The sequence below is a fragment of the Anas acuta genome, chromosome 8 (genome assembly GCF_963932015.1).
Source record: "Anas acuta chromosome 8, bAnaAcu1.1, whole genome shotgun sequence".
Taxonomy (NCBI): domain Eukaryota; kingdom Metazoa; phylum Chordata; class Aves; order Anseriformes; family Anatidae; genus Anas; species Anas acuta.
In genome coordinates, this window is record NC_088986.1 from 3,802,187 (window position 1) to 3,826,576 (window position 24,390).

Consider the following 24,390-nt stretch of genomic DNA (forward strand, 5'->3'; position numbering starts at 1 on the left):
AGATTTTCGGAAACCCAGGAGATTAAAAAAACGTAAATTCCAATCTCTCCTTTAGCCGGCAAGCACAGGAGCCTATGTTCTCACTCCTGAAATTAAGCTCCTTTAGCTCTCATCTAAGTGGCTGGGCAGAGCCTTGGGCTCTTGCAGTTCTTCCCTTGCCCGAACTTCACCCGACGCCAGCAAAGCCAGGAAGGCTTTGGAGGGCGTTGAAGGCATCTAGCCCTTCACAGACGGCGCTTAGCAGTTAACAGGATCAGCACCTCAGCGACTTGCAGGCTGTCCATCACCTCAGATGCCTTACAGTTTTTAAATTATGCAACGCCCACCATATGTAATTAGCTAAGTAAGCCGCTTTCACTTAACCTCAAATGTTTGTAATGCTTATAATCCTGGTTGGGTATCTGTATAAAGGAGCTCTTTGTTAAGGGCAGAAGGGAGCAATTTTCTTCTATAAGAAAACCAGGGACTTGACACGGATGTAAAGCTAAATGTTTGAAAGATCGCTTTTGTTTGGCAAACAGTGGAGTTTTGGGGGTTGTTTTTGGAGGTCCCAATGTTTAAACTTATTTAGCAAGTGGTCTGGCACTAGCCATACATGCAAAAGCAGCTTGCCTATGGTGAGTCCTGTCCCAGTCAGCTATAGGCATCCTAGCTATTTTTCCTTCTAGTCCTTTTTACTCCTGTTTCAGCAAATCTAACACCAACATCAAGTCCCTTCCTGGGATGAAAACCTGTGAGTTCACCAGCAAGCATGGAGCTTCAGCTTTGGCCCGTTTTGGTTTCTCTGTTGGACAAGCTGAACAGTTGGATGCTCTTGGTGATGCTTGTCACATTCCTTTTGATTACTGACTTTGTGAGAAAGAGGCGTCCCAGGAATTTCCCTCCAGGGCCACAGCTCTTTCCTTTTGTGGGAACCATTGTGGACTTAAGGCAGCCCCTCCATCTTGAGATGCAGAAGGTAAGGACATTTCTCCTACTGATAATATTTTACCTCCTCAGTGACTTTTGTCACCTAACCTGCAAAGCAAAGGTAGGTCCTGAAGAACAAGCTGTATATTAACCATGTATGATAGCAATAATTCTTGGTTTTATCCCTTACCACCACCTCCTCTTCCATGGGAGTTGGAAGGTTTGACGGAAAAGAAACTCGTACCAGAGGAAAGCCTCCTCTTTCTTCCCGTTGGACCATGGCCATTTTGTGCCTGAGCCCAGGAAGGGTTTGGAGGAGCCGTGCCAGACCGGGGGAGGGATGGCAATTGCTATGTGAAAAACTAATTGTTTGGACAATGCAGATCATGTCTCGAAGTTGTCTTTGTTCAGAGGCCAACAATTTGCCCCATTACATCTGAAATAAACATTAAGGCCCAGAGTTAACCTTCTCCATGGCTTCTTCTGTACCACAGGAAGAGGCAGAGATAGCTCTAGAAAGGTTTTCAGAGCTTTGACTCCCACCAAAGCCAATGACACACGCTGTGTACCTTGTCTGAAAAAGTGGGAGTAAAGGTTCTGGCATGCTGGTTGCAAATATCTTTTTAGTGACTTTTTGTCTCTCACTTTTACTTAAAAGTTTGACACCATCCTATCTACCCCAGATTTTCACAGCCCACTAGCCTAGCTGTCACCAGGGGAACCTTTGAGGAAGGCTGAGACAGTATGCTCAGGATATTGGGTCAATGACGCATAGTTGTTACTAATAAAATTAATCGCATTAATTTACACACATACAATGACAGAGCTGACCATTTGACCTCAGGCAGATTTCGTAAGTCACCAGGTCAGTTCAGGGTGACCGTGTGTGTCCCTCTTACAGAGTCACACCAAGGAGTACATGGACTGAGACCTTGGCAAAGCAGAGCCCAAGAGAGGGCATAATTGTCCTTTGCTCTTATACATCAGGGAGTTAAGTACTGCAGAGGAGAGAATAATGCTAGCAATGTCCATGCAAGGAAAATGGCTATAAATTGGCTATAAATGCATTCAGGCTTAAAATTAGAGGAAGTTTTCTAAGCATCAGCAGTTGGAGCCACTTTCCAAGTGTGATAGCTGGAGCAAGAAGCCTCACTGCTTCAGACAAAGTTGGTGAAGAGGACTACGTGTTGTGCCCTGCTCTCAGCAGCAAGAGCCTTGGCTTGGAGACCCAGGGGATGCCTTTGCTTATTGTGAAGAAGAGAGGAGAAACAGGTGCCCATCAGTCACAGAGCAAAAAAGGCCTTTGTTACAATTAATAACAGCTGGGTGAAAGCCATTTCATACCTACTAAAGAATATGAGCAAACCAGCCCTCCTGCACTGCATACAGCTCACTAACATTTCCTATGCCATCTCCAGCCTTCACAGAATAGTTGATGTTGGGTGGGACCTGCGGAAGATTTGGGTTTGCATTGTTCTAAGGTCCACCCCATTGCTCCAAGTGGAACTAAATTCAAAGTCAGATGCAGGCCTTCTCCAGGCTAGTTCTGAAAATCTCCATCTTCTTGCACTCAGAGGGCAATGAACTCTCTTTCAGCTCTCCGCTCGCTACGGGAAGATTTTCAGCGTGCAGTTTGGAAGTCTGACTTTTGTGGTAGTCAGTGGGTACCAGATGGTGAGAGAAGCTCTTGTCCACCAGGCTGAAATATTTGCAGATCGGCCAAATATTCCACTTCTCCAAGAAATTTTTAGAGGCTTTGGTAAGTACAGCTTCCGAGATTTTGCCACGAACATTTCATCTACTTGCAATGATAACAATCAGAGTGAAAGAAGGCTGAATTCAACCCTCGGTAACTGTGCCAATAAAAGTTTGTGCACAGAAGGTGTGGTGGTTTTACCGTACTGGGCAGCTAAACCCCACAACCGCTCTCTCACTCAAGTGCTGAAGTGGGTCTAATAACCTCACAGGTATATATTTGAATTTGTCTGGGGTTTAGGGATGACGCTGGGCTCAAAATCAGGTATTGACCTGGATGAAAGATGACACATAAAAGCAAGCTGTCCACTTGTGATGGGCACACTTGAAGAGTTTTCCCCTTGCCTTTCTCTGCCCAGGCTGCACATAGCTCCAGAGGCAGGGTATGGAGCTCCTGCCTGCAGCTCTGCCAACAGCGTGATAGTACTTAGAGTATTTTGGCTTACACCTTTTTTTCCCACGCAAAGTGACAAAGTAGCAAATCCATAAAGCTAGATCTTTAGCATAAGCCAATTAGTCTTGAATTTTAATTCCCAGGCAAAGCTATGGTTTCTCAATGTCTGCAGTTCTTGTTTGCTTTGGTCTGGGGTTTATAAGACCAATGGCCATTTCTGAATCCCACCACCCATATTCAACACAGAATCCTTGCTTGCTTTTTCCACCCACAGGGCTCATATCATCAAATGGGCATATATGGAGGCAGCAGAGAAAGTTTGCTTCAGCAACACTGAAAAGCATTGCTGTAAGTTTTGAGGAAAAAGTGCAAGAGGAGAGCCGGTATCTTGTGGAGGCGATTGAGGAAGAGAAAGGTAGGCAGCCCACGTGCAGCACCGTGCCCAAACCTTTCACCTAGCCTTTTGCCAGATGAAGGGAGAGAAGTAAAGCTCTTCCTCCGGTGTGACTCCTAACATGCAGGCCATTCCTACAATAGCACAAATTTCTATCTTACGCTTCCACACTGTGCCTTTTAGAACTTCTTCCAGACCTCAGGTCCCCAATTTCATTCCTTCCTTATTAATATTAAGCAAATATATGCTAGGTGTTTATTAAAGTGCGCATGTTTATGTGGCTAAGAAAGCCTTTTCTCTACCCTGCGAAGGTATAAATGCAGCTCTCATGATAGCAAGCACGTACGCTCAAAGGCGTTAACCTCTGCCTGTCCCTGGTTTTGCAAAGTATTTTAAAACTTGTTTAGTCAGGCTTTCCTTTTGTATCATGCACAGATGAAGCATGTGCCTTGCTCTTTTATGGTCCAGCTTTTAAGAACTGCCAGAGGGATATTAGTAAGAATAATTTGTATGTTGGTACATGGGTGATGCTGCACTTCAGCTTTAAATAGAAGCAGATGGGGTTTAGCTAATTCTATGGAGCTATATATAGTAAACAAGAAAGATCTAAATAGGAATTGTGAAATTATATACTGAACTTGCTCCATTTTAATTGCTGTTGCACTGAACAGTCCAAATACTTCATGTTGCCAATTGATTATAGTCCTTTACGGTCCTAATCAATAAACTAATTAAGCTGCTGTTTTGGGCCTTTCTTCCCATTAGTAATGACAAATAGTGATCATGTCCATCACTCTGGTATCTGAGCACCAGCCCAGCTTAATTACTTTCTCACGGAGTGGAGAGATCAGCAGTCCTGTGCGTGGTGCCTTGCATTTCAACGCGATGCTCCCCACAGTATCGACAGCAGCTCAGGGCTGTGCAGGACTCATTACTGATATTAGGCTCTTGTATCACGGCAAGCAGCTCTAGGCTGCCTAAACATGCCTGAGGAGATGATGGCCTCTGCTCGATAGCCCTCCTGAGGAAAGCAGGTGCGATGAGCATCAGGCCACACAACACTCTTTTAGGAGCCTATGGGCCACATAAGCCATCTCTGGATTTTCACAAAGGCCAGCATAAAGGCATTTCTGCAGTGTGATTCGTCTTGAGCTCCCTGCCCCAGGCTCTCTTGGTGTTTAAGATGGACACCAAAACCGCATTGGAGCACACAAACCCACACCTGCTTGTTTTCCCCGGGAAACCTTTCAGACCCAGCTTCAGCGGCTCTGTGTTAACATCAGTGTGTGCCAGCAGCCTGGGTTCGAGGGAAGGGGATGTCCTCAGGGAGAGGGCACCGTGGCACACAGTGCTCAACTTTCAGCAGGGTGAGTACTGGGGTTTTGGGGAGCCCAAGACACGGGGCAAAGCCTCAGCATCACCACTGGTGAGAGGCAGGGGAGGTCTCACCCCAGCTTCACATCTGTAGGTCAAGTACAGAATGTTTTATCTGAGAGTTAAAAGCAAGCTCCGTAGCTTTCATTTTGTTCCCTCCAGGACAACCATTTGACCCTCATTACAAAATTAACAGCGCTGTTTCAAACATTATCTGTTCCATAACTTTTGGGAACCGGTTCGACTACCACGACAATAACTTCCAGGAATTGCTGCACTTGCTTGCGGAAACACTGCTGCTCATAGGAAGCTTCTGGGGCCAGGTAAAGCCAGTCTGACACTTTTGTAACTTCAGCTCCATGTAAGTGCTTGGAAACAAGTTTCTAAGGTACTGAAGTAATCTGTTTTTCCCTGTAAAAAAAGGTCGTGCTATAAGGGAAATGACCACGGGTATTGTTTTACATGAGGCTGGGTTAATCCATTAAATCCATCAGGAATGCAGGCAAGCAAGTTAAAATTATTGAGGCACATGGACAAAAAAGATTGTGGGATTGTAAAGCCAACCTTATACCTGACAGAACAGAAAAGCAACAGAAAAATCTTTAAAGTCACTGTGTTTCTACCAAAAGAAGAGAAAATATTCATAGCACTCAGTGAAAATTCCCTCCTCCCCCACCCCTTTCCCAGCCAGCTTCTCAAATACTTTTATTTTATGACCAGAAGAACTCAGAGGCATGGTTTATAAGCAAGTAGGCAGCTCCGGGACTGGCTGCCATAGCTCCTGCATGGCCGTATGCTGTGGGCTGGGTCAGTCCTTGCTCCCTCTGACACTCATTTCTGACCCCAGCAGCCACCTCCAACCTGCCCTTCGCAAGAGGTGACAGCGTTGGCCACCCAGTGTCAGAAAACTTCATCAGCAGTAAACATCTGCTTTATTCTTATCTTGTTTCTACTTGCTTGCATGTGTAACTATATTGACCTTTGTAGCAAAACTGTTTTTTTTCTTGATAGCAAGCGGAGCTAATAAATTGTAGTACCGTCTCAGCTGTCATGCCCTGCTTTTCTTTTAAACCCAAGAAGTGCTCTTCTGTTCTGATTTCTCGCCAGCTGTATAACGCTTTTCCTTTGATAATGAGATGGCTACCAGGGCCCTTCCAGAAAATCTTCAGGCACTGGGAGAAACTTCAGCGCTTTGTGAAGGGTGTGATCATGAAACACAAGGAGGAGTTGGACCAGTCCGAGTCTGGCGATTACATTGACTGTTACCTGAAGGAAATAGAGAAGGTGAGAGGGAAATACCTAAAGCCACCTAAAGCTTAACCCCAAAAACGAGCAGACAAGACTCAAGGCAGTTTTGTTAGAGGGGCCTTCTCATTCACATCCAACTTGAGCAGCAGCAGGAGTCTGATCATTTTGAAAATACACAGATTTTTTTTATTTTTATTTTTCATTTGGAAGTATTTACACTTTGTCTTCTTCCATTTTTCATTCTGTCATGCGGTGTAGGAGGTTTCTCAGGGAATGTGTTTAGGTTTCTGTGAGAACTCGCAGGACGGTGCTTGTTGTGGTGAAACTTCACATTTAGAAATGCTACCTGCTTTTAAAAGTTGCAATACAGCAGACTTTGAGGCAGGCTTTGGGGGAAACCTCACACTTTAATGACAGTAAGGGATAAGAATTTCGAAGTCCAAGGGTGGTGGATAATAAAAGACTCGAGTTACAGACAGATGGCTTTGGATTTGGGTTTTGAAAGCATCCCCTTCCTACTAAGCACTTCCACTCTCTTTTTTTTACCCAAGTTTAAGGGTGACACAAGCTCTTATTTCCATGAGGAAAACCTGCTCTGCTCCACCCTGGACCTCTTCCTGACTGGGACGGAGACGACGGCGACTGCCATCCGCTGGGCTCTGCTCTACATGGCCGCGTACCCCCACATTCAGGGTAGGGCCACCAATGTGTCCATCACTATACAGCCCCAAAACAGATAATTGAAACAGAAAATTGAGTTGTTTCCAGGTTCACCATGTTGGGCAGGCCTGTGGTCCAGCTTTCTTATTGGGAACTTTTTGAGCATAGTTCTTTTTTGTATTTTTTTTTGTTTGGTTTCTGTAGAGAAAGTGCAGCTCGAAATTGACGCCGTGATCGGCCAGTGCCGCCAGCCCACCGTGGAGGACAAGGAGCACATGCCCTACACCAGCGCGGTGCTGAGCGAAGTGCTGCGGATGGGCAACATCGTGCCGCTGGGGGTGCCCAGGATGTCCACCAGCGACACCACCCTGGCTGGCTTCCACCTGCCCAAAGTATGCCCAGGACAGCAGCCCCCTCCTCGCCTCACCAGCATGGGGTCTTCACGGCCCCAGTCCCAAATCTCACCTGGAGGCAGCAGCCTGCAGGATCTAACAGAGAGATCTCAGCTTTGTAGAAAACAGGAGCTGTCCTGATTGACACTGTAGGGCTGTTACGGGTCTCGCCTCCTTACAGGGGAGAATTGTAAGATCCTCTTGTGTCGGTCATAATTTTCAGTTTTACAAAGGTTTGTTTCATACAAGATGCCTTCCATGAATTACATGAGCAGAGGCCCAAGAAAAACAGGAAAGCAAGCAGCTTGTATTTGTTAATTCCACAGAGTATTAAAAATAATCTATTAAAAGTAGCACTCGATAAAAGCCAAGTAATACTTATTGACGTGTATACGTTGTTCTGGCATTATGAAAGCAAATATGAGATTTGGATAGATTGAGTGTCTTCCATGGACATGATTAGTTGTTTCTTGGTAAATTAAAAATGAAAAATCTGGGCATTTTGCTGCACATTGATTGGAATATTTTTCTTTCTCTGACAGAGGATGTGAAGGTAAACCAGACACAGTTTTAATAAAAAGCACAGTGAAAAGGATCAATAAAAAAAATTATTTGGTTAAGTTGCTTCCAATTCCTCTGGGAACACAATTTTATTGGTTTAAATTTGGTTTATGTTAACATCACCAGTGACAGCAGCACAAGGTACAGATCAACAGCACAGTGATAGACCGTGGCACATAGAAGTGAACAATCCTGCAGGCTTTCACCCTCATTTAACCATGTTGGTTAGGAAAAACATGCTGTGCTTAGTAGTTTACTTTGTGTGTAGAGCAGAGCTAATAATAAACTAGTCTGACAGCACATCAGCTCTTCTTCCCCATGCAAACTCCTGCTTCCTCCACCTCTTGCAGGGCACCACGGTGATGACCAGCCTGACTTCGATAATGTTTGACAAAAACGTGTGGGAGACCCCAGACACCTTTAATCCTGAACATTTCCTGGAGAACGGCCAGTACAGGAGGCGGGAGGCTTTCCTGCCCTTCTCTGCAGGTAGTAAGATGGATGGGGAGATGGGTTTGCTGTTTGCAATGCTTTCTTTTTCCCCCCTGCCAGAGCAGGGGGAACTGCTCCGTGTCCAGCTTTCTGCCTCTAATAGCAGCCCATGCCTGGCATTTCCCACAGTGAAAATCCCCTGGCAATTAATATCGACTGCTCTGAGCCGAAGGGAAATCAATTCTGTTATTGCAGGATGAAAAATAAGGCTTTTTCCTCCTGCAAGAACTGTGTAAATGGGCTCTGTTTTTTTTTGACGAGTCTCCCCTCTTTGCCCATCCGAACAGCCACTGCCGTCTGCAGAGCAGGAAACTTCTGGGGACGGTTTCTGTACGATGTGTGGGTGAACATTGCCACCTAACCTTGCTAGGAAGAAAAGCTCCTGCAGCCCGTGCAATCCAGCGCAGGCGAGAGGAGCCTGGAGGCAGTGGAGACCCCAAACCAGGCCCCTCAGACCCCAGACATCGCCCTCCCTCATGTCCCACTGGCCCCACAGCCCCTTCAAGCCCCCATCTCCTTAAACAATGCAACTCCCCAGGGGCTGCTGCAGCAGCTATCGAGGACAATGCTTAAACCTCGCTCCACACACAGTGCAGATTTTTTCCTGCTTTTCCAGGCAAGCGGGCTTGTCCAGGGGAGCAGCTGGCCAGGACCGAGCTCTTCATCTTCTTCACCGCCCTGCTGCAGAAGTTCACCTTCCAGGTGCCAGCCGGTGCCAAGCTGAGCTTCGCCTTCACGCTCAGCCTCACGCGCTGCCCAAGGCCCTTCCAGCTCTGCGCTCTGCCTCGCTGCTGATGTTACTGAGCCCCCTCCTTGCTGCTTTGGCTGCTCACACACTGGAAAATGCCCCATTTCCCAACCACCCCCTTAGATTTTGGGCTGCAACGTCGAGTCACAGACATCTAGCACCCAGCGGCCTTGCTTGACCTGCGGGCAGTGGTAGCAAGGGTAGCAGGGCCGCACTCTGCACACTGCGATAAGGAAAGCCTTTGGGACACTTCCCTTTATCTCCTGCCCCCTCCCTCTATCGGTTTGATAAAATACATGAACTCTAAAGCCCTATGATTTCATCTCCACCCTCAGCAGCTCCCAGAAAGTTCTGGGCTCTTGCCCAGCACCATTATGGACACCCCGGGTGTCACAGCAGATCCTGAGCCTCAGGAGGCCTCAGGCCTGGGGACCGCACATTCCTCACAACACCCTCACAACGCTGCTTGCTTTTCCTATGGAAAGCCCATATCTAAGCAGACATTCTTGCAGAGGAAACATGCATTTTTTACTCCCATATATGTGGAAATTTTAAAGAGGTTACAAGGTGGTAGTAGTAGCCCAAGCAGGATGGCACAAGGAGCTGCATCTCCAGCAGGTCTCCAGAAATACGATATTGAAATTGTACGAGCAGGAAAGGCTTATCCCGTATGAGAAACTAAGTTGTGTTTTTGCAGTAGAACATGTTTTTTGAAGTAGAGTGTGTTTTTGCAGCAGAAAACTAACTTTCTGTGATCAGAGAGAGTTGTGTAGCCATAACAAAGAGAAGTGCTAAGTAGATAAGTAGACAGTAGAAGGCCTCAGTGTTCCAAAATAAGGTAAAAGACTGAGAAAAACAGGATGAGCAGTGTGGGAAGAGTAAAAAAAAAAAAAAAAAAAAAAAAAAAAAAAAGACCACAAGTTCTCAAAACATAAAAAAAAAGGATAAATTAAAGAGTCGATCAAAAGCAATTGTACATATATGGTACAGAGGAGCATCGAGTAGCTTGTGAACCTGTAGTACTCTGCCAGTGAGGAAACAGGGGAGGTGATCAGGTGTCGGGTAATGGGGAATAAAAGGTTATGACATGGTTACTATAACGTGCTCCTAATTGGCAGGACGCCCACTATTGCAACTGCAAATAAAATAGCTTCACAGAAGATCCTGTCTGAAGAAAATTATTGAGATTTTTCTCACAGCCGAGAGGTCTGTGCTCGTAAAACACACGACATGGAAGAAAAGGCCTGGGGCCATGCTCAGAGGCCTCTCTGCAGCCCCAAGCTCAGCAGGTGGCCCTGGGGCACGGCACAGGGCCGTGACAGAGACCCTGCTCCTGCCCACACTGGGGCCTCCCTGGAAAAAAGCCCACTGAGTATGTGACTAGTGGGGAATTTTTCCAGTTATGCAACCAGACTTTAACACTTAGAAATCCCATATTGTCTCCTATGTGCTTTAATAGTCACAGCACAGACCTTTCCCACTCTTTTTTTTTCCCTCTGACCATTCGCAAGTGACTTTTCTGCGTGCACACTTGCAGGACAGCAGCTATTTCACAGGAAAGCTGGATTAATTCGTGTTTCCTTTCCCCTGGGCTCGGAGCCCTCGCTGTGCAGTGGCAGATCTGGGCCACATGGGAGAGTCCTCTGCTCAGCCCTGCGCCTCCCTCCCGCTGCTCTCACAGCCGGACTCTAACCGGTTGCTTTAATCTTACTATAATTTTAATTAATGTTTTGCCGTTACAGGTGCCTAATGTGCCTTTTTAATTTTTTTTTTTCGTTTTTTCTTAATAGAGTAAAAAAAAAAAATAGATCTGTGGGCTTTTTCCACCTATGGAGTTTTCAGAGCCACTCAGGACTGGACACTGGTTTCTCTCCATTTTTATCCATGCCCGTGCAGGTCTGACCTCTGGTGTGTGGGTACAGCTTGCTTTGTTTGCATTGGCTTCACAAACAAATGTTGATCCCTTCCACTTTAAACTTGCCTTTCCCTGTTACGTTAATGCTTATAATGCTTCCTTCTCTACTCACACTCTCACACTGCTTCGTGGGAGAGAATAAACGGTTGCACGCTTTTATTTTTTCCCCCAATTCAGTGGTAAAAATAAAAGGAAAAAAAAAAAAAAAGAGAGAGAAAAAAAAGAAGGAAAAAAAAAGTTTGTAAAGACCCCATGCAATAAAGACAGGAGGCATGAACTTGTTTATTATGTGTTTATTTTATGAGTGGAACATCTCATGTGAGTGAAGGGGAACGTGTGCATTTCCGCATGCCGATACCTAAGTGTGCTTGAAAGCCAGAGATAAAAAGAGGTGTTCCCCTAAAACAGGCCCTTTCCCCTTTAAGCTCCATGGCAGAGCAGCGATTCAGCTTGTCCAAGTTTATCAGGTGTGCGGGTCACGCAGCAGCCTCGCCCCCTTGCACATGGAGTGCCCCTGTGGCACTTGGCCATCTCTGCGTTGCTGTCAGCTCTGGATGTCCCCGGAGCGAAGCAGCCGGAGCTGGCTCCTCCATCCTAACGTACGTGAAAATGAAGCGTGGTGTGTGCATGGTCGGACACGCGGGTGGCAGCGGGACCCGGCCTCATTAGCAAAAGCAGCGGGAAGGGAAGTCTGCGGGCTGGGAGCAGGGCTAGCGTCACCGCCGGGGCAGGACGCGACCATTCCTAGAAGCTGCTTCAGAGTGCAGACGAATTCACGTCCTACCCTCACCACCACGTGGAGACAAACCCTCGCCCCGTGAGTCAGCAAGCTTGTCAAGGTTTTGTGCAATCTTATATCGTACATCCCAGCTGAACCCGGCTCACTCTGGGGCTGTGCGTACCAAGAGGCAGTTGCCGCGAGCGAGGACAGCGAGAGGTGCTTGGACAGGGGCCGGGACCGTCACGGTGAGGGTATGGCTGCGGTGCCAGGAGGGTTTAATCCCTGCCCTGCAAGACTCGTTTCCGTGCTCTGCAGGAGGAGGCTGATCTGTGGGGCTTTGTAAGGCGGCGGTGGGGAGGTGGGAGGAGAGAGGGGGACGGGAGGTGCTGTTTTGTGGGGTAGTTTTAATGGGATCAGAGTTGATGTGTGAGTTGGCTCAGGAAGGGATTTAATCAAACAGGCCTCACGAAACCTGAGGGGGCAGGAGTCCGGAGGCCACCTGGAGGCCAGGCCAGCCCCAGCCTCACCGCACTGCTCTGTGTGCCCCCCGCTTCACCCGCACACCTTCCCTGCCCTGCTGTGTGCCGAGCTCGCCACCACCAATGTTGCGTCTCGTCTGGGATGGCATCTCCTTCCAGGTGCTCTTCGTCTTCCTCTTCGTCTTCCTGCTCGTCGCTGACTACATGAAGCGGAGAAAGCCCAAGGGTTACCCCCCAAGCCCCTTTGCCCTCCCCTTTGTGGGAAACACGCAATTTCTGAACTTGTCAGACCCTCTAGTCACGATGCAGAAGGTAAGGGGTGTTTGCAGCATTGCACGGGGGTCAACCCAACCCAACCCAACCCATCCCAACCCAACCCAACAAAGCCCCACAGCCCACGAGGACTCGGAGGGCTCACCCAGGGGGCCAGGAGCTTGGCTCTCAATCAGCAGCAACGTGGATGAAGTTTGCCCAGGTACAAGGAGCCAGTCAATGAATAAAGGGCATGGCACAATGCCACGGATCCAACCGTGGCTGCAGGTGCATCAGATAGGAGTGAAAAGGCTTTGGGGAGGGCGTGAAACAAGAGTTGTTTAACTCATCTGAGGCTTGCAAGGCCCGGAAAATGCAACCTGGAGAGCTTTACTTGGTTTATTTCACATGTACACCAACTCCTGAACACTGATTCAGAAAATGAGGAGAGATCATATGCAATCAAGCCTATGCTTGTGCAACCATCCCCTCTTCTCTCCTAAGCTTAGCTTCCCCATTTGCAATTTTGCATTGCAAATGTTCCTGTCCTTCACTGCAGGACACCAGGGCTGTCCCTGTCCCAACAGACAAATTCTTTGTGAATGAATCCCCTTTTATTTAATTACCCTTTTCCCAGCTTATCGACAAATACGGGAACATCTTCAGCATGGAACTTGGCAGACAGAGATCAGTAGTTGTAAGCGGGCTGCCGCTGGTCAAGGAAGTCCTTGTAACCCAGGGAGACAACTTCTTGGATCGCCCTGAAGTGCCTATCAGTGCAGAGGTCTTCAGCAGCTTGGGTGAGTTACCACTGGGGACATGTGTCTGAGCCCCAATCATGGTGCTGACCCCGAAAAAGTGCCCAGGAATGAGGCTGGGGGACAGTGCCATGGTTTGGCACTGATGCCAACCAGAGCCATGGGCACGGGCGCACCCCAGGAGGAAGGGGCAGAGGTCCTGCTCCTCCTTGGGAAAGGCAGAGCCCTCACGCTTCTTCCCCCTGGAGAGGGCACCTGCCTTTGCTCACGGTGGGCTGTGTCTGCCAGGGCTGATCTCCTCCAACGGGCACCTGTGGAAGCAGCAGAGGAGGTTCACCTTGAGCACCTTCCGAAACTTTGGCCTGGGGAAGAGGAGCCTGGAGGAGCGGATACAGGAGGAGAGCAGATTCCTCGCCGAGGCGTTCAGGGAGGAGCAGGGTGAGGACCATGTCACACAGAAACCAGTCTGGCCCATTAAAATTTCCCCCGTGACTCACTGCGTGCTAATGCCTGCTGAAAATACCTCCGCTCACACGCAATGCCAGCACCCTGCCAGCATCCCAGCTTCGTTCCAGGAGCGTTTTGCCCTCCAATTAACTGATGACTGCAGCGAGGTAGTGCCCAAAGCCCACCTTTGGCTTACTGTTCCATTACAATATTTATAAAATATCGTGTGCCTATAAGCACCAATGTCTCCAGTTTATCCAAATGGCATTTGCTCTTCTGCAGGCATTTCCAACCTTTCCAAACAAAGATCTCCAGCAGGGTGCCCACCAGGGGCCACTCACTTCACTTCTACTTGTGGAATATTTTACCTCTGATGACTGTGTTTCCTCCTCCTTTTTTGTGGAGACTGGAAGAGAATTGATTGTTCCCTTTTCCTTCTCCAGGGAATCCCTTCGACCCTCACTTTAAAATCAATAACGCAGTCTCAAACGTCATCTGCTCCATCGTCTTCGGCAATCGGTTTGAGTACCACGATGAGGAATTCCAGAAACTGCTGCAGCTGATGGAAGAAACGGTTAGACTCCACGGGACCTTTATGAGCCAGGTACAGCCCTCCTGCCACCAGCACAGTCAGCAGGCAGTTTTTCAAGGCCATGGTTGCTTCTCTGGAGTCAACCTCAAAACCTGCAGCCTTTCTGTCACTGAACGTAGAGGGTAGGCCAAGCCCAGATGTTCTCCTCTGCTCTGGGACCAGGTTTTCCGTGGGGGTTCCCACAGCTGTGCGGCCCCTCTCGCTCCCTGGAGGCATCCTGGTGAAGCTGCAGGCCCCACTGTGACTGAGTAATGCACCAGTCACTCTCATAACAGAGACACCAATTTTTTTTGTAATGCTTTCCCGGAGCTAAGTTATTTCCACCTACTCCAGCAGTGTAGCAAGCGTGGCAGTGCAAGCTTCTCAAGCTTTGAAAATGGAAGTGGTTTTCCAGCCCTTTACTCAATTTGCTCTTTTTCTTTTCTGTCCAAAGCTGTACAACTTTTTCCCCACAATAGTACAGTTTCTGCCTGGATCCCACCAAAACATTTTTAGGAACTGGAAGTTGATGAAAAAATTTGTGATTGAGAGGATCGAAAAACACAAGGAGGACCGGAACCCCTCAGAGAGCCGGGACTTCATCGACAGCTACCTGGAGGAGATGACCAAGGTCAGCAAGCAGAGCAAACCCTTCTGCAGTGGGGATTAAAAGTCAGGAAGGACAAGAAACGAGCCCAAATTCTCCACCTGAGCTGCAGGGGTGGCCATAGCTGTGCTTAGGATGGACCCATCGGTGGGATGGGGCTGTATGGGGCTTGGGGCTTCTACCAAAGCCCTTGGGGTTGACGTGGTGCAGATGTGGTGCAGGCAAGTCCTCGCTGTTCGTGCAGCACTAACACACCTTTTTGTGAAGCCCAACAGCAGCAACTTGCGTGAGGAAAACCTGGTGGCGTGCACACTCGACCTGTTCTTTGCCGGGACCGAGACCACCTCCACTACTGTCCGCTGGGCTCTACTCTACATGGCCATCTATCCCGAAATTCAAGGTACAGTTAGCAACAGGACAGTGCTTTTGCTTGGTTTTAACTCTCACAGCTCGATGGGAGACTCTCTTTGAGAGAAAAAAACAGGAATTCCCCTGCACTCAAGGTAAAAACAGTTTTTTCCAGGACTCCCTTGGTGCTCCATGGCTGACCTGGGCTAATCCTTCAGGGAGCCTCACGGCAAACACCCCACATTGTCCCCGTGTTGTTTTTTTAATGTTTTTGCTACATCTTGGCTGATCCTCGCTCTTCCCAAACAGCCCGCGTGCAGGCCGAGATCGATGCAGTGATCGGGCAGTCGCGGCAGCCAGCCCTGGAGGACAGGAACAAGATGCCCTACACCAACGCTGTCATCCACGAGGTGCAGAGGAAAAGCAACATCATCCCCTTCAACGTGCCCAGGCTGACAGTGAAGGACACGGTCCTGGCTGGCTTCCTCGTGCCCAAGGTAACTCCACTCCTGAGCACCGAGGTGCAAGGAGGAGACTCCACCTCCCAGGCACAGTTTCGGGGCAGGGCCACCCGCTCGCAGGCAGGAGGCACCAACCCACAGCATCCCTGCCCCTCACAGAGCTCACTCCTAGCGATCCCGTGGGGGTTTCTCTGTCCAAACACCGTCCTGGAGCAGGGTGAATCATGCACACCTGGGCTGAACGCCATGGGGCAGGGCCCCTGCGCGCACCACTCAGGCAGGGATCCCTTATCACACTGCTGTGGTTTAGGTGAACTTCGGCCTGTGGTTGCAGCAAACAAAAACACTGCAGATGACAGAAGGTTGTGGGTATATAATGATCACAATCCAGCCACGTGATGGGAGATAAATACTCGCAACAGCTTTGACTATCGATGCTCTTCATGGGAAGGAGAAGGGAGGATAAAAATCCGCCTCCTGTTGGCAGCGGCAGAGAAAGTGCAAAGTGGTTTTCTTTTTCTGCTCTCAGGGCACTGTTATGATCCCCAATATAACCTCTGTGATGTTTGACAAGGAGGAGTGGGAAACCCCAAACACTTTTAACCCTGAGCATTTCCTGAAGGATGGCAAGTTCTGGAAAAGGGAGGCATTTATGCCATTTTCTGTAGGTAAGATTTGCTGGATCACGGAACTGGGTCTTCCAGCTGCACAATGGAGACAGCAAGCCACCCAGGCTGGGGGCAGCCTGTGCTGTAGCACCTTGGGAAGCTCAGTTTGGGTGCAAAACTGGTCTTTGAAGCGTGATGTGGGCAAGGCGGTGCAGGCTGGGTGATGCTCCTGCAGGGGGAGGCTTTTTTTTGGCAGAGAAAACAAGGCAGCAGGCAGTGAAGGCTGAAGGTGGGTGGCTGTCTCCGCAGGGAAACGTGCCTGCCTGGGTGAGCTGCTGGCACGCACCGAGCTCTTCCTCTTCTTCACAACGCTGCTCCAGAAATTCACCATCCAGGCTCCGCCGGACACCACCCTCAACCTCCAGTTCAGGCTGGGCATAACGCTGGCACCCCAACCCTACAAGATCTGCGCCGTGCCGCGGTAGGGAAGCCGCGGCCACACTTCTTGGAGAGGGAGCAGCTTGGCTGCGAGGTACCAACCTCCTGCCTGCAGGGAGAGGCTGGTTTTTCTTTTAAAGCAATCGCAAAATCATTTCTTCTTACAGACAGACCTTGCAGTCTGTATCAGATCAGAAAGGCAGTTAGTACAGGATCTGCCAGGGCACTTTTTGGGCTTGCAGCACAGCTGTGCAATGAATGAGGGACTAAGGGATTTCTTCATTTTATGATGGATGGCCAGAGATCACCTTGGCAAGAAAATTAGCAATGCTTTAGAGAATGCAATGTTCTCACTGTTAGCACTTGTTTTACAATATTAATACAGGTAGCAACTGGTAACATTTTTTGCTTTATCTTTGGCAAATAATTTGTAAACAAAAAAACAAACAAACAAAAAACCTAACATCTCTCTTGTGCATCAATAAATGCTTCCTGAAACATTTTTGTCATAAAGCGTTTTGCAAAGAGAAGAGCAGCTCAGGCACTTCCCAGCACTGTCTGGGGACACCAGTCCTGCCGATGCTTTGGGGGATGGGGACGCTGGGACAGAGGTGGCCACACGGAGCCACGCTGAGCTGTGCCCACACCGCCGGAGCACTGCTCCCCGTTAGCAGAGAGGTTGGCACACGAACAGTGAAGGCAATTCATGCGGGCCTGATGAATATGAATGACCCTAACAACACCAGTGAGCCAGCAGGAAGACTACAAAAGCCTGTGGCTGGGTTCGGGCACACCACAGCAATTAATGAGGTGACACCCACACAGAGCACGGGCAGTACCCTCTGCTTCTGACCTCTCTTAAAATATAAATATTTTAATATTTTAAATAATTTAAATAATTATTTCTAATAATATAATAATAAAGTAAATAATTATATTAATAATTTAAATATTTTAAAATATAAAATCTACATCTGTAGCTACAGAAGCGGAGGGCCCTGCCTCCCAGAACGTGCTAACTCGTCCCCCTTCACCTGCTCTGTGTTTCCAAGGGGCTGGCATGCACGGGGTGGAGGGGGGAGCTCCAGCACGACGCACGGAGAAAACACTGGTGGCAAATTATCATCTAAAACCACCACATGGCAGGTGAAGGTGTCCCAGGACTGGCTGAGGGTTAACACCCGTCGTACATTGGCTCAGAAGGGCTGTGCCACTTCTAGCAAGGCTCCTTGGAGCGCAGGACTTGGCAGGGAGGCTCTGCCCCAGCCTCTCCTTTTCTGTGGCAGACACAGGCAGGTGGAAGACAACAGGTTGGACTAAGATGCGATTTCTGGCACTTGAGGCTCCTGGTTCACAGACCCCTAAGGCAGGGATGTGAGCACATAACGGTGGGAACCAACCAACCTATTTTTTAAGATGCAGGCTTGACCAGGCTCCTACTAGAAGAAGAATGAGCCAGCCCTGACCCTCCTCTCCCCGCACCCTCGTGTCCGCGGCCATGCAGCCACTCCAGCTTCCCTCCTGTCCTGCTCCCAGCGAGACTCCCGCATCTTCCCTTCACAACAGAAACAGGGAAGTTCCTTTGAACTTACGTTCTTTCTTTTCCTTCCTTATGAGAGCAAAAAGGGGAAGGAAGGGTTGAAGTGGGCTCAATGCCTAGAATCAGCTGGAAAGGGGAGGTGGGAGCAGTGATGTTTCTGTTGTGCACATTACTCCCAAAGCACTACCAGTCTGCAGGTGGCTGTTTCTTTTTTCCCCTCCTCCTTGGCTCAGTTTCCAGTTTCCTTTCCCAGGCTGCTGCTATATACAAAGGGAGACCTGGAGGGGAAGGAAGCCTTTGGTAAATAGAGCTCTGAGCACAGAGCTCTATCTCCTTACATATCCCTATTCCTATTTACATATCCCTGTTCCTATTTCCTTACATATCCCCCCCCACACACCCCTAAACCATCTCACACGGGTGGCTGACCTCACCCCCACCCCTTCTCGGCACTGGGGTCTGTACTGCTGCAGATCTCTCCCTCAAAATGCAAGCCTCCAGCTACAGTGCTCGTCTCCTAAGGAGCTACCAGAAAAGGTGTAAGCAAAAAGGGTCCCAGGGCTGACTTGGATGCTGCTTTGGGTAACCAGGCACCTGGAAACCAGCCCCCCTGCATGCAGCATCCCGTGCTCTGCTCCTTCCTCCCCTGCTCAGGAAGGCAGCAGTGGCTCCCAGTGCGTGCCCACAGCAGCTCCCCTCAAGCTGAGCCACAGATACTGGCTGAAAACATCCTGCAGCTTGGCTCAGGCTTCCTGTGCAGCTGATAACCTCTTTCCTTCCCTTCTCCCTCAAATAAACACCTGCAGTTTTGTTCTCTGGAAGCGTTTTTAAGTCCTGTCTTAGAAATAACACATACGCACACAGAAGAGAGATTCTTCTGTATCTGGCCATTTGCTTCCCCCTCACTGGGACATCTCCAGCAGCACAAAGACCCTTCTGCATCAGGAGATCCCTCAGCTCCCCCTCCTCATGGATAACAGGCAATACAAGTGCTTGCTTACATGTCAGGCTGCTCAGGGCAAGGATCGTGGTTCAGAGAAAAGAAAAATCAAGCTCTGTGGTAAAAGCAGGTCTGCAACAAGGCCCCTGAAGGAAACTTGCCACTTTCTCCCTGCTGATCTTCGTGCTAGAGGCCCGAGAGGCTGCCTGGTCTCAGTCTCACTTCTAGGTTGAGGTTAGGGCTCAGGAACAGGGAAGTCGTCAAACTGACAACCTGCAACACAGACTGAAGAAAGCAGTCATTTTTTTTCTCCAAACAAAAATGGGCCAGGGGTTGCAGAAGCAGGTACCTCAGTGTCATCAGTGTCCTCTTCGGTGTGGCTGAGGAGAGCATGCAGAGATCTGAGCGTGTTTCAGTAGCTATGAGCAATTACATAAGTCATTTGACAGCTCATTTGTAGCAGCCTTTAGCCTTTCCACTTCACCAGATGACTGCCAGCCAACTGAGGAGCGGGAACCAGCTTCATACAAAAGCAGAACTGTAAGCTGAAAAGACAAGGCGAAGGCAGCACACCTCAGATTTGCTGCTCTAAGACACGTACCACACAGTGGGACATTTGGGACAGCGTGATTGTAACAACGGGCAGAATCACTTCATATGTTGCCTACAAGTACGGATACTTACAGCAGCTGGGGACCATTAAAGGCATTGCTTGGAATAAAGACACCAATACATTACTTTTAAAAATCTTTATGTGAATATAAAAGAATTATTTCCAAAGAAACAAAACAAAAAAGATTAAAAATTAGTGCAACTTTTCAGGTTCTATGCAACACAGTGTTTACATTTGTTTTAAACTGACGATGTAGACACTGATACACAGAAAATCTTAACTCTAGCTTGACTAGTGGGGGGAAAGGGGAAAAAAGCAAGGAAGTCTTAAGAAAATCATTTTACTAGACATTATAAACTCAAACAATTGTTTTCATTTTCTATTTCCTAAACTATGGCTACTTAAATAAAACATCGGTATTGCTTATATTACTTATTTCCAAGTAAGTTTATATTGTATAAAATAGAATACCCATATACATATATATTTAATGAAGGAAAAAAAATGAGTTCAGTGAAAATTTTTTATCTGTTTCTTAATCCACTACAATACAGCTGCTCCAAGTCTTCTCAAAACTGCTGCCTGATCCACCTTAAGAAGAACCTACTAGCCCCGAATTTGTATTATTGCTACAAAATACTTCTCTTCCATAGCAGTTATTCTTAATCTCATATAAAGAAAATTATGAGTTAACAAATGATATGTCAATCTGAACTTATTTTTGCTTCTTTGGATCTGTATTACCCGTTTTACCAGAAAACGACCAAAATTACTAATAGTGCTGATTAAATTCAGCAATATTCCATGATTTCAACTCATCACTTGAATCTGTTCTTAACCGTGAAATCTGGGTAGGACACAAATTAATCCTGCTGCTGAACCAAGCAGCCTCTTTCTTTGCTCTGTCCCAGCAATGGCCAGAGCTCAGCAGTGGTGCACACTGCAAACAGCACTTAGATTAACATCGTTCTGCTGTTGTGCCACGTGAAATTTAGCCAGAACACAGCAACTCCAATAGTAGCCGTGTTTGACATTAATGAAGTTAATATTAAAAGGATATTTATTACGATCATTTCTGCACACCCAGATGAGCTGAAGTGACAGTATGGCTTATCAAATATTTACTTCTGCAGATCAGTTCCTCATTCACAGAACGTTGAAACAGCAAGTTGAAACAGCTATAAAATAGCCACTCTTACACAGGTCCTCAAAATCCCAAAGAAACGCTAAATAAGATTGCATTTAGCCATTTACGTTTTTTATGTTTTAACAGTTTGAAAAAATCCCAAATAAGTAAAATCTTTTCTAATACCTGAACACCTGATTCATTTTTGGCATCCCCAATAAGAATCCTGGGGAATACCCCACCCTGAAAAAGGCTTATCCCCAGCAGTAGTTCAGTATTTAAGTTTTTTCATTCCTACTCAGAAGACAAGCTTCTAATTAAACAATAGGGAGGTTCTTGGTCATTTTTGGTCCCAGGGTCTGCAGTTTTGAGAAGCGTACATCAAAGACATTTGCTCCAAGGTTTTCACTATTCAGCACCTGATATAACTACTGACACAGCTCTACCACTGTGAGAACAACGAATGTATCAAGCCTATTAACTAAATGATACTTGAAGGATGTCCATGAAAGTTTTCATGCTGTAAAGAACAAAAGCTGAGACCCATTCAACACCATCAATGACAGTTTCACATTTCACTAGAACACACCAAAGTACTAGGCTTTAGAAAAGTGAGAGTAAGCCTTAGCAAAATGCTTATGTTCTGCTGCTCACCACCAGCTCCCACACCACTAACAGATTAAATATGCAATTGTATCTTAATAATAATAATAATAAAAAAAATACTATCGCTGCAGCAGTAAAAGACTTCAAAACCCAAGAGGTAGTCCAAAAAAGCAGAGTCCTGAAGAACACAACCTGACAGACATAACTGTCCAACAACAGCTCGTTTGCAATATTCTGTTCCCATCACCTTTCACAAGTCTGGCTTTTAAATGCCTCGTGTAGACGTAAGTTTTGCAAGGAGAAATTTTCACAGAATGCCTAAACATCTAACACTGTAAGCCATCACCTCAATTAAGAAGCAACGCTTACTAAGTATTAAAAGTGAATACTTCCCTTTTCTCTAGCATTGCATACAATGCCCAAGAAAAATATTAAGATGCTTGGGAAGGAAGAAATCAAAGAGCAAACCATACTGAGGGGCATGCAAACTGCAAGACTATGCAGAATTCACAATTCAAAACATATTCAAAGTAGCAGAAAATTCTGCAAAACCAAAGCTGAACCCAGTTCTCAAAAGATGGCCTTAGAGGTGCAGACAGACATATGCTTTCACTCATGCATATGGTTGAGATTTACATTAGGTTTTGGACTGGAACAGCACCCTCAACTACGTAGTGTTAAGTGCATTCATTTAAGGGGTGCTGCAATTTTATTTTGTTTAACCACAGGTATAATGAGTTTGTTCTAGCCTGTTTGCAAAGAAGAATGGAATTAGCAAACTTCTTAAAAATACAGCTTGCAACAAAAATAAGACACTTTGTAAATAAAGTGACATAATTTTGTGAAAGGTAGCAACTTCCCCCACCCAAATTTCAGGTATTAATCCCAATTTCATCTTCTTAGATCTAGATACTGGAACTACTACAGTTTATGCACTCTTCTCCCTGCCAACAAATAATTTTTGCCGCCAACAATTAGCAAAGCAATCTCTCATTTACCTGCATAGCACAATTAGTTCAAAATAACTGCAGTGAAACCACATTTAAAAATGAAGAAAATTAATTTCTATTCAAGAGGTTGTATAAATAGCTGGAAATACACAGGTTTCCTTCCCACCCACACCACTACCTGCGCCCTGGCCTCTCACTCTCCCCGACCCATAAATGAAGTGTACCAATACTCCAGACTTTTAAAACATAGCCCAGACTTGAGTTAATACAATAGATTTTTTTTTTTTCTTAAACAGGAAAAAAGTCAGCTTATTTAGCTTTGGTGAATTCAACATCTTAAAGACAGGCTTTCCTTAGTGTATATATGCACAAACTTAATTGTTATTTAAATAGACTGAGTAATTGTGCCTCTGACTTGAGATGACAAAGCCTGTCTTCTCTTATACAAGTCAACTAGTACAACTTCTTTTTTTAAATAAATGCAAATATTTTCTTACTTCTAAAACTGTATTTTATATTATTTAAAAAGCATTTTTAAAACTTGGTACTGATCTTTTAAATTTATTTTCAGAAGAGCCTAGCAAAAACGTCAAATATTGCCAGTTTCCTGAAGTACATTTTTGCATAACATCTCCCTATTACAAAAGTCGACTCTCTAGCCCAAACACTTTAAATAGTTTTAAATATATAGTGCCAAATTTTATATTTACAATATATTCTGAAGGCAAATATAAATCTTAAGTTGTGCTTGTAAATACATACTGCAGTTATTAAATCTACTTCTACTTGGAAAGCTACGTGCTACCTTCTAGATACCACCGATCAAATTAATCACTTCTTGTTAGGTTCTGATGTTGAATTCACATTTGCCCTCCATCATAACCTCCTCTTTCATCAAGTAGTTGAAGTGGAAGCTATAAAACTTTTAAGGACACTTAAGCTTGTGAGTTTCCCTCATGGTCCTTGTGGTTCAATCAGATGTTGCACCTGGTACTTTAACAGTGAGATTCCTTCTGGTATTGGTGACGTGACGTTGTTGAGCTAGGAAGGAGCGTCCTGGGCCATCTCTGCAGGCTCCACTACTGCCAACAAGTCTAGCTTCCATACCTAGTTTCTGGAGGGTTAGGCTCTGTAAATGAATTAGATAATACTTAACACTACAGCAAAACAGAAGAAAAATGGGTCATCTTTCACACACAAAGCTAATGTTTATGTAATATGCACAAATAATTGCTTTTATTTTATTTCTAAGATAGCCTTGTGGTGCCATGCAAGGTATAAACCAATGCAGAAGTAAATAAGATTCATTCATTACCGAATGTTAATTTTAGTTCACCGTGAACTTGTTCCCTTATTAAGCATGACATTTAATTTTACTTTCATTGTTTGATTTCCCTCCCCAGTCTGTATGAAACTCTGTGCTTTGATTCAAATGAAAACAAACTTTCTCTAGTCCTTTTCATAGCAATCTAACGTTATAAAACACTTTGCAACAACACCGCTGTAGGATGGCTCTGGCTTCACTTCACAAACACTGTGCTAGACACTGCACATCTAAAGCAGGAACATGAAAATCTTTGGAACTATGGTCTCTCTTGGTCTCACGCCTAAGAACCTCAACAGTAACAAGTGCCTATTGAACATTCAAGAATTTTGCTTGATAAATTCATGAATTCCGTAAACTTATGATAACAAATGGTACATCACGATGGCAGTCATGGCCTATGACAAATTTTAAGTCTCCTGTTCCAAAGCACCAAAGACAAATAGAAAAGATTAAACAACATAATTTTACGGAATATTTGATTGTTATATCATTTTCCCTTTACGCTGCTGTCAAGCATGTTGATGCTGGCATTTCCCAAGTTACCTCAACAGTACTGGAAATTGTAGCTGGAACTCACTGAACTTTGCATTCTGGCCTACAGTCAGGATTAGCAAGTCGAAGAGTGTGATCTCATTTTAAACTGGAACTCTCTCACTTGTCTCCTTTTCCTAGTTCAATGTTTTTAGGCACGAGGCCATGCTAACCTGCAAGCTGGATATTTCAGACAAGTAGATAAATTACAGGCCTTCTGTCCTA

General features: G+C 46.3%; 3 protein-coding genes across 7 annotated transcripts in view; 2 read left to right on the forward strand and 1 right to left on the reverse strand.

The window, feature by feature from the left end:
* Nucleotides 1–344: 344 nt before the first annotated feature.
* LOC137860149 (cytochrome P450 2J2-like) lies at nucleotides 345–9,839 on the forward strand. Its single transcript, XM_068690038.1, has 9 exons — nucleotides 345–958; nucleotides 2,506–2,668; nucleotides 3,333–3,473; nucleotides 4,989–5,149; nucleotides 5,934–6,110; nucleotides 6,626–6,767; nucleotides 6,939–7,126; nucleotides 8,038–8,176; nucleotides 8,796–9,839. The coding sequence occupies exons 1-9, from the start codon at nucleotides 752–754 to the stop codon at nucleotides 8,972–8,974; spliced, it is 1,497 nt and encodes a 498-aa protein (XP_068546139.1). The 5' UTR covers nucleotides 345–751; the 3' UTR covers nucleotides 8,975–9,839.
* A 1,468-nt stretch (nucleotides 9,840–11,307) lies between these two features.
* CYP2J2 (cytochrome P450 family 2 subfamily J member 2) lies at nucleotides 11,308–17,032 on the forward strand. 4 transcript variants are annotated; one of them, XM_068690036.1, is made up of 10 exons: nucleotides 11,308–11,441; nucleotides 12,024–12,354; nucleotides 12,932–13,094; nucleotides 13,341–13,490; nucleotides 13,943–14,103; nucleotides 14,525–14,701; nucleotides 14,945–15,077; nucleotides 15,335–15,522; nucleotides 16,016–16,154; nucleotides 16,404–17,032. In XM_068690036.1, exons 2-10 carry the CDS (start codon nucleotides 12,166–12,168, stop codon nucleotides 16,577–16,579), a joined length of 1,476 nt encoding a protein of 491 aa, XP_068546137.1. In that variant the 5' UTR covers nucleotides 11,308–11,441; nucleotides 12,024–12,165; the 3' UTR covers nucleotides 16,580–17,032. The 4 variants fall into 4 exon arrangements, with proteins under 4 accessions (XP_068546137.1, XP_068546135.1, XP_068546136.1 ...); XM_068690034.1 differs by lacking the exon at nucleotides 11,308–11,441 and adding an exon at nucleotides 11,468–11,814; XM_068690035.1 differs by lacking the exon at nucleotides 11,308–11,441 and adding an exon at nucleotides 11,468–11,808.
* Nucleotides 17,033–19,746: 2,714 nt separating this feature from the next.
* Nucleotides 19,747–24,390, reverse strand: part of HOOK1 (hook microtubule tethering protein 1) — a 38,809-nt gene continuing 34,165 nt past the window's right edge. For both annotated transcript variants that reach the window (XM_068690032.1, XM_068690033.1), the window contains one exon: nucleotides 19,747–23,436. In XM_068690032.1, coding sequence (XP_068546133.1) covers nucleotides 23,278–23,436 — 159 coding nt within the window. In that variant the 3' untranslated portion in view covers nucleotides 19,747–23,277. The remainder of the gene's footprint in view (nucleotides 23,437–24,390) is intronic.